General features: G+C 36.6%; 1 protein-coding gene and 1 long non-coding RNA gene across 2 annotated transcripts in view; one reads left to right on the forward strand and one right to left on the reverse strand.

The window, feature by feature from the left end:
• Positions 1-3949, reverse strand: part of arhgap21a (Rho GTPase activating protein 21a) — a 104575-nt gene extending 100626 nt beyond the window's left edge. The window contains exons 1-2 of the mRNA XM_082184959.1: positions 3650-3949; positions 2355-2557 (exon numbers count right to left, since the gene is read on the reverse strand). Coding sequence (XP_082041085.1) covers positions 2355-2426 — 72 coding nt within the window. The 5' untranslated portion in view covers positions 2427-2557; positions 3650-3949. The remainder of the gene's footprint in view (positions 1-2354; positions 2558-3649) is intronic.
• Positions 1-9815, forward strand: part of LOC309509977 — a 961882-nt gene that overhangs the window by 470701 nt on the left and 481366 nt on the right. The gene's annotated exons all lie outside the window — the stretch shown is intronic.

The following is a 9815-nucleotide window of genomic DNA, read 5'->3' on the forward strand; positions in this document are numbered from 1 at the left end:
AAGTTCATTATTTTGTTTATTGGGTGTAATAGAAGGTGAACATGCTATAATGCTCAAAAACACATAATTTTTTCGCATACTGTATTACTGTATTCCCAGTCCGTCTGAAACGCGCTGATTTCAACAAAGCCCCTCTTTCTGAAAAGCCTAGAGCGCTCTGATTGGCCAACTCACCCAGTGTGTTGTGATTGGCCAAACACCTCAAGCTAGTGTCGCAAATGTAACGCCCCTTACCATGGTCGCAAGCTTCAGCTTCCATGGCTTCTAAAGCAATTTGGCATTGCTATTACCATATTAGATCGAGCCAATGTCAGATTCTGGAAATGTGGATGATCAGGCAGATCGATCGGAACTATTTATAACAGCATTATAAATAAATCTCAACCACTGATTCTACGTTTCATATGTTTTTGGATGGCCAAACAAAAGGTATACTTTCCCATCCACAAGCGTCTCCGCGACATGACGACAACACTAGAATGTGGTTGCCTTTGGGCGGGCATTGTGCTAGTATTTCACACTGTGACGTGGACGTTTGAGGAAGTAATATCTGGACTTCGATCAAGGCTTTTTAGGCAGGTCTAGAGCAGTGGTCTCTGATAGAATAAATCGATTTGTGGGACACTATGAGCTTCGTAACTTTGCAGATCTTACACACACACAAACAGATACATTACACACCAAAGGAAAAGGAAATAAGTACTTTAAAAAGCATCATATGACCCCTTTAACTTCAGCGCCACATTTTTAGAATGCCCAGAAGCAAGTGCAATGGTCAAACATGACCGTCTAGCGCATGTTTACATTGAAAAACAACAGAAATCCAGCAAAGTGGAATGCAAAAACGTGTTCTGCGTTAACGGACCCTTGATGTTTTTAAAGGGATAGTTCACCAAAAAATGAAAATTATTTCATAATTTGAGTAAATAAAATCCTAAATTCAATCTGTTTATCATATAAAGTGAGAAAGTCTCTTCAGAAAATTTGGACTAAACCGCTCAAATCATATGGATTACTTTTAGGATCTCTTTATGAACTTTTTGAAGTGTCAAAGTGGTTGTTGTAGAGCTGTTTATATAGGGAAAGAAAGCTCTCAGATTTCATCAAAAAAGATCTTCATTTGTGTTATGAAGATGAATGAAAGTCTTACGAGTTTGGAACGACATGACTGAGGCCGAGTAATTAATGACAGAATTTTCTTTTTTGGGTGAACTATCCCTTTAAGAGTTTCAGATGATATTATTCAAAAATAAGTCTGTAAACACTTTAAAGTTCAGACAAAATGAATGATGTTTTCATCAAAAAGCTGAATGCAAACAAAATATAACATGCAAAAAAAGCACTGTCATTTTAAAGAAATGCACGTTCCTTTAAAACACTGCACCATTTCTTCTTCTGTTACTTCAAAAAAATGTACTGCAGTTTTGAAGAAATGCACTGATCCTTCAAAGTAATGATTCCAAATAAACAATTTCTTTCGACAACTGGCAGCATTTAAGAAACAAACACACGCAGATTATAAATACTGAATCCCTCTTGACACACTGAGTGATCTGTCGACATGTTTGAAAACTACTGTGCCCACCGACCTTCTGTACCCACAGACCCTGAGCCTACTCTGTAAGGAGATTACACACACACACACACACACACACACTGGTTTTGCCATTACTTGGTTAATCCAAGCATGCGTTTGGCAGAACTGTGTTATATTCCTCTGACATGCGGTGTTACATCATCACTGAGAGCCTGACTGCATGTCAGAGGACACGCACAATCCGACATTGCTCTAGTATTCTGAAGAGTGACATTATGCATTTGCAGCCATACAACATTACTGAGATTAGATAAGTAAGGGCCTTGCTTGCCAAATAAAACAATTAGGCCTAAGCTACTTCATTTAATGATTGCAGTCTCAATATAAACAGTCAGCGGCTGTTTCCAGGAACATAATACTGTTATGAGACCACAATCTATAAAAATATTTTATTGTTGTTTGGTATCAAATTTGTAATGATATCAGATGTTTCAAAGAATACTTCTGAAAAAAATTACAATGTAAATATATTATTTATCAATATTACTGGCCTGTACGTGGTTGTCATATTAATTTTCTTCATAAATTTCTTTATAAACTGAACTGCATAACAAAACAAAGGTTTGAACAGATCACCATCAAAACGATATATTAACATGGCAAGCCAATAAAATAAGTAGTTCAGTTTACGGACGTCCCGCCAGCACTGCAAGTGTGTCTGACTAAAGCACTTGTCCCATCTTGAGCTGCAGAAGGTGTAGGCCTTACTGTCACTTTTATTGTGCTTTCACTCTCTTAAAACAATGAAATGATTTACCTCGCAAACTGACGACGCTGCTGGATTTTTCTTGTCATCGTGGTGCGTTGACGCAGCCCAACACGTCGCCATTATTTCATTTCAGAGCACAAAGGCAGAGGTCCTCTGGAGCCCAACATTGAGATGAGAGAAATCAAAGTGCTATAATCCCAATGATCTAATCCACACCGTCCGATCTCTTCATGCCCGCCCAATGTGAAGTCCTGCGGCCAAAGAAAGGTTACTTGAGAGGACACAATGTAGGACAAATACAGTATGATGATTGTCCCCTGTCAAAGCCACCAACACAACAGGCCTTCCTAAAATGGCCATTATGGAACAGTAGAATAGAGTTGAATAGAGCCCACATATATACTGTATGAATATTGTAGAGTAGAGCACAACAGACAGAGTTGAAGGTTTTCTCATTCTCTTAGCTAGAACTTTTTCCAATGATGTTTACCAATAGATAAAATAGAATGAAATATAGAGTATAAAGATAAGTATAAAGCACAACTGAGAATGAAAATATACAGTAGAGTCAGGTAAACTACAGAGCAAGGTAAAACAGAGCAGGGTAGAAAACAAAACATCTTTGGTTAGTAAATATACGAGATAATCTGACATTGTCACAATATATTATTGAGATGATAAAGCAGAATTATGATTTGACCAGCTTTGAACACTACACTTTTAAAAAAGTGTTGGTTTAACTTAAAAAAGTAAGTTACCTGGTTGCCTTAAGTTCATTTAAATAAAAATAAAAAAGCGAGTTAATACAAATGAAGGAGATTGGTTTAATAAATAGAAACTCAAAAATATATATATTGTTATCTGAACCACATTAATCATCTAAGTTGATTTGACAAAAGGTAAAAAGTTGTGATAAATCATGAAAATACAGTGTACAGTTTACCAGCGAATGGTTGTCATCTGACGTACTGCCCTAACTAACGTTACCATCTCATTTCGAGTCCAGTCCTCTGCACACCATGTGTTTCTATGGAGAGATCTGTGGTAGCTATTTCAGACTAAATTAGTAGAGTGGGTACTGGTTACTCCCGATTTAACACCATGTGCTGTCATGATATGAAAATCTTCTGTTTGAATACATGCAGGGTGTTTGATAACAGGCGTGAGAACTATCATTCCGTAGATTAATGTGGATTGTAAACAATCATAAAACCATCATCTCGATCTGAATGTCCTCCGCTCATCCAATCATCATCTTCACTTTCCTTTGTGTTTCCAAATTTCTTACATGACAACAGTCGCCAACAATAGTAAAAGAGAGGGGGGGTTAGTAAGACACCTACCTGTTCCAGTTATTAGATGACCATGAATCATAATGCATCGTTTCTCTGCCAAACACGCGAATAATATCCAAAGATCCGATGCGTTGAAAACGATTTTCAATCTATCGACAGAATATTATTTACAGCACTCCACAGCCAAATAAACAGCTTCATGATGAAAGAAAAACACACAGAAATCACCGAATCTAGCTGATACGGACGCGAAGAATGACTAGCGTTTAAAACGCAGCGCACGTATGTATCAACGATTTGAAAGCGAACAGTTTGATCTCGGTTTCTTCCAGTTGGCGGCGCGACAGTTACTAGTGATGTCCGATTCGCGAACGAGTCGTTTTTTGAATCGGTTCTTTTTATTGATCCGTTTGAACCGATAAATCTCTCCACTGAAAAATCTTGGAAGTTGAAGACACATGGCATGGCACTCACAACAGTTTACCATGGTAACTACAGTAGGCGCCAAAATACCACTAGCCCACTACAACATAAACGGTAACTTAGCCAAAACATCTTAAATAAACTAAAAATAACAGAGAAAGGTTCTTACACTGTTTGAAGATTTGCTGATTTTACAACAGTAGCCTTACAATTAATGTAATGTAAATAAATACTTATGATTCCATACTAAGTTTGCCAGGGGGTGACATGAACAACACACAACCTTTGTAGCCCAATCAATATAGTGACACTCAATAGTAGGCTATGTCTATTATGCATAACTTAAATATCTTTTTTAGTTCAAAGAGAAACCGTAACATTTCTCGCGGAGACCTCTTCTAGCAATAGGCTACTTCTGAGTTTTGATTCAAATGAGTTGGCGAATCTATTCCTTTGAGTATGTCCATTGCCACGAATCGTTTGAACGAACCGATTCGCTTAAAGACTCGGACTTCCCAAAGCCAAATACATTTGCTACATTGACTGGCGTTCGGTTACTCCGACTCCCCGCCCCCTCTGACTGCTCGCCGGCCTGTTGCCCAATAGCATGCGATATTCAAATATGCTTGTCGACTTCAACCAACCGGATTTATTCTTACATAAGAGGCACATGCGTATGTATTTTTCTCTGCTCAATTGCTTACAGTCACTATTAATGCGGATTTTGAGTGCTTGTTTAATTCACTACTGGCTCAGAAACCTGTTTTAAAGCCTGATTTGCAATTTTGTTATGTCCTACTGCCAGCAGTAAATATTTGAGAGATATTATCAAGATCATGCTGTAAACATGTTGTTCTCTTGAAAATAATTTTTGGAATCAATTGACATTTCCAGAAAGTCATTTTATCTTTTTTTTTTTTTTTTCTGTTGGGTTTAATTAAAATGATCAGATCCTCTTCCAAGAGTTAAGTCCAAATACTAGTTCTCAGCATTTTATGTAATCATGATTAAACAAATCTAGTTCTTCAATGCAATGAAGGCCGTTTCACTGGCTAGAATGTTTTCTATGCATGAAAATCTGACATTATATTAGTTATATTTACCTGGGATTGATTTATAGGGCATTTTTAGTGATATGCTAAGCTCTGCATGCTGTTTGAACTTTCTTATTGTACTCACTCCCTTCCTAAATAAATTGTACACATTTGGGATAACCAGCTGGTCATGTAGCCTATCTGTAAAAAAAAAAAAAAAAAGAAAAAAAAAAAGGCAGCTTACAATACTATAGCCTAACAACATTTCTAACACTCCAACAGCATCTTTCTTGGTTTAAAGAACATTTCCTTTCTCAAACTCCATTATCGTGACACAGAGCATGGATGCAGTGTGGAGCTTTAGGACAAAGGCAATGGAGGGCAGTGTTTTGTTTTGCTTCTTTCCACCACAATGCATCAGGAACAATAGGACAACTCTTGTGACCCATTCTGAAATAAAAGGCTGCTGAATCTCAAAGAGCAGCTTTTCTCCTATTGTTTGGAGGCCTGCTGCACCATTGACCAAAACAATGTAAGGTTTACTAGCATTTGGTTAGATATCCTAGTTGATGAAACAACAACAGCAACATTACTTTTACTACTAATATTGATCGAGTGAATAATTAAAGTTTTCATCTGTTTCTTTCCACACTTTGGAACTTGACTGGCAATAATTCGATTAGTTACATTATTTGGCTCACTAATAACAGAACTGACTCTTATTTTTTAAAGTCAAATGTTTCCACAGGTTTATTGAGTAAAATGTATTGATTAAGGGAACATTGACACAACAACGATGTACTAAAAATGGAAAAGTTTTTCCTTTGCATTTTTGAAAAGTTTCGTATACAGATGACAATGTTGCCAAAATGATCCTTGTTCATACAGATCCACGAAAATGACTAAAAACTCTGTATTGTGCTGCCAGGCCATAGTTGGCGATGTCACTTTGCGCCTATAGACACATATTCACTTTTTTGTACTTTACACAGAAACGTTTTACACGGAGACAAAAAGTGCACTTTGAAACACTTTTTCAAAAGTTTGCGTTTTTAGGCCCCAAAAACACCCTTGTCGTGTTAATGAACGGCCATAATGTTTTTATTTGAAAAAGGTGTCATGTAAACGCCCCCTGACATTGCATGTTCATTTGCATGATAAAAATACCTCAATAATTCATAATTCATGTTAAAATCAAGATCATTGTGAGTTTAACAGAGACATTCATGCACTGTAAACCCTAACGCTCAAAATAATTAATTGGTTTGAGTAGGACAAACTTAAATTAAACTAATTAGTTCAGTCAAATTAACTTTTATGAGTATTTAGCACTTTCTTTTTCTTTCAAGTTCACAGAACTGATATATTTTAAGTAAACTGAACTGTTTCATTGTTTTGAGTTTTATGAAATGATTTATTTTAATTTAAACAAACTTAAGTTTAACTGAAACGGCTGGGATGTCTATTTCCCAGCATGCTTTGCCGATGGCACTTGAATGGGAGAGTAAATGCTAAAATTAAGTGTAATATAATGGGGTTTTTTTTGTGCAAGATTAATGTTAAGTGGGAGATTGAGTATTGATTAATGTTTTGTTATGCTAATTTAGAAGATTTCTGTTAATGTTGGTTTTAGGATAGTTACCATCATGGTGACAAGTGGTGCATGTGGCTTGATTTGAGAGCAAATACAATCTTTATATTGTTGCTCTCATGCAGCAAGTGCTGTATACTGTTGTTAGCATGATAACATAGTAGTATGTTAGCAAACTAGCTTGTTAAAACTATAAGTTAATAATAATAAAAGTGTTCACATTGAGATTACATGGAGGTTATAAGTTAAATGTATGAAATAGTGTAATCTGATTTTAATTGTTCTTAACTTGAAATGTTTAAGTACAAACTTAAAATCTGCAAGTTCTGCTTACTTAAACTTTGAATTTCAATTTTTTGAGTTCTGCTAACTTATTCGGGTTTACAGTGTGTACATTTAAAAGTGAAATACAAAAAAAAAGTCTTTCAAATGAGAGGATTGAGCATCTACTCTATACGTGTATTCAAAATATATATTTTTAATTCAATTAAATTTTATGTAAATAAAATAAAATTGTATTTTATTTTGCAAAAGCATTCCAACTCCAATAACGATAACTATAAAAATAACTTTAATGAAAACTATATAAGCATCTACACCAGTGTATGATATCATTCAGATTATTCTAAGGGTACGTTTACACGACAATGATGCACTAAAAACGGAAACGTTTTTTTCTTTGCGTTTTTTCGTACAGACGACAACAATGTCAAAACGATCCCCACTCACACGGATCTATGAAAACGACTTAAATCGCTGTATTAGTCATGCCAGGCCAGTAGTTGGCGATGTTACTTTGTAAAGAAACACTACGCACCTTTAGATTGAACGCAATACGCATGCGCATGACGTCACCGTTTTCACAAATGATTGTTTTTGTAGTTTACACTGAGACGTTTTACACTGAGAAAAACGTGCACTTTGAAACACGTTTTCAAATGTTCGCATTTTCAGGCCCCCAAAACGCCGTTATTGTGTAAACGAATGGCAAAAACGCATAACATTTTTAGCTGAAAACGGTGTCGTGTAAAAGTTTGTCGTCTGCTGCTTTATATGCTCAAGCTATTTAAAACAGGATGGATTCTGATTGGCTGTCAATATTTTTATCGTTCAGCTGGAAAAAATCTTTATCGTTATAGCTGTGGTGTGGACCCTGCTATTATTTTATATATAGAACAATGTTTAGAACTATATATTTAGCGTTATATATATATATATATATATATTGTCCTTTGAGTCATTTGGGTCAACCATCACAAATCCAAACCATTAGCCCCAATTGAGAAATGAAACATACCCTCTGTCCCATGCCACACATCATGTGAAGGTGAAGTGTTTCATTACTGTGTTTTTTTTTACTATGTTCCTCTGGTGATGTTGTACCTCAGAGACCCAGCATGATAAACTCACCCGTCTCTTTGTCTGTCATTCAACGGATCTTGTTTTAGGCTGATGGGAGAGAGGCAGCCCGGTTCCCACAGAGGTGTGGAGCGTTTATCGGCTAGGTAAGTTAACCGTTCCTAAATGCTGATGTTTGATAAGAGCGAGTGAGTCACAGCCAAGCCAACAAAGAGTTACTTTGTCAATTCTGTCACATAGACCCAAAATGCCTCTTTATTCAGGGAGACAAGAGGTGGTTTCCCCCCCTCTGTAATCTGTTGCTATACATCAGATACTCTATCTGGAACTAAGAGAGCTCTGTTAGTTCTTCTCTTACATGAAGGGCATTTAGCCCAAAACACCTATACTGAGACATGTAAGGTTGTATTGTATAGAACAGAAACATGATACATTGTACATTGTGTGCTTAAGATTTGACTTAGTCAAATCTTTTTTTTTTTCTTTTTTTTTTGGTCTGCACTAACATGCATGTTAAACCCTTTTTTAAAAACTACAATCCAATCCCAGTGTACTGTTTCTATGTGTGTACCCATACAGCACTTTTCCTTAGGCCTGCGCTTCCATGTTCTCCTATTGACTTGAGCTTTCAGATGTCATCAGGAATCTTGTTTAATCCCACACCAAGCGTGACTAAGTCTCAGAAATGTAAATCAATGCTGTTTTCAGAAAAACAGAAAGAAAAGAAGAATATGGTAGTCACACAGGTCTGCAAATTCACAAGGCTTGTGACTTTACATTAAACAAGCTATTATTATCAGACTTTCACAATGTGACAATTCTCACCTGGCAGACAATAAACGGATGAAAACTATCTGTCCGTCCGTCCCTCCCATCCATCCATCCATCCTTTTGTTAGTCTGTTGTGCAAACTACTGAATGTAGTTGTATTAGTAGTGTCCTTCATTGATGTGAACTTAAACAACAGAAAATTGCTTTCGTCAGACCATTTAATGGGATCTTCAATCACAAATAAGTCTCACAATCTTTTGTAAGACAAATAATAATGCACTATCTTCATGCTTTGTTATGACCCACTGACTGATTTAATTAAATAAAGTGTTTTGTGTCTCCAGTGCAGCGCTGCATTCTCCAGTCATGAGGCGCAGTAACTGATGGCAGATGGCGGCTGTTGGCATTTGTACCCGGCTGGCGCCCAGACTGAGTCATGGAAAGCTTGGTGTGAGGCACAAACAGCTCTCAATCGACACTTTAAACCAACCATGGAGGACAATATCATAAACCAGACTCAGAAATCACACAAAGGGTACATTTTTGATAGTGGATAGTGCAAACAGTTTCAGATTTAGTGTAATGTGTAACGCCTTTGGAGGTGTTAGCAGCCTTTTTTGCTACAGCTTACTTGAATTAAAGAGCTAGACTTTTCAAGCAGATTGCCTGTAAGACAGCAGATCCAAAACAGATGAGCAGAAATTCGTTTTTTTCCAGGATTCTCAGTGAACATCAGCTTTGAGTTCTGTATTAGCAATAAATTTCCAGTGCATTCATTGCTTGTCTGAAATGTGAGATAACCTCAGCAGGTTGTAAAGTAAATCAAACCCTCATGTTGGTTTTGTCTGGTTGTATACTGACAAAGAGGTCAAACCCCAGGGAAAATACTGTAACACCATCCAACATTTCAATAGAAATGTTTAATAAATCATTTTGAATCAGGGCTGTTCAGATGTTCTTTATTTAGCGCCCCTTTATAGTGTGCAAATACATGTTAATTTTCCCTTCTGGAACCCAACAAAAAAGTTAAAGGCAT

The sequence above is a fragment of the Leuciscus leuciscus genome (assembly GCF_965113295.1).
Source record: "Leuciscus leuciscus genome assembly, chromosome: 11".
Classification (NCBI taxonomy): Eukaryota; Metazoa; Chordata; class Actinopteri; order Cypriniformes; family Leuciscidae; genus Leuciscus; species Leuciscus leuciscus.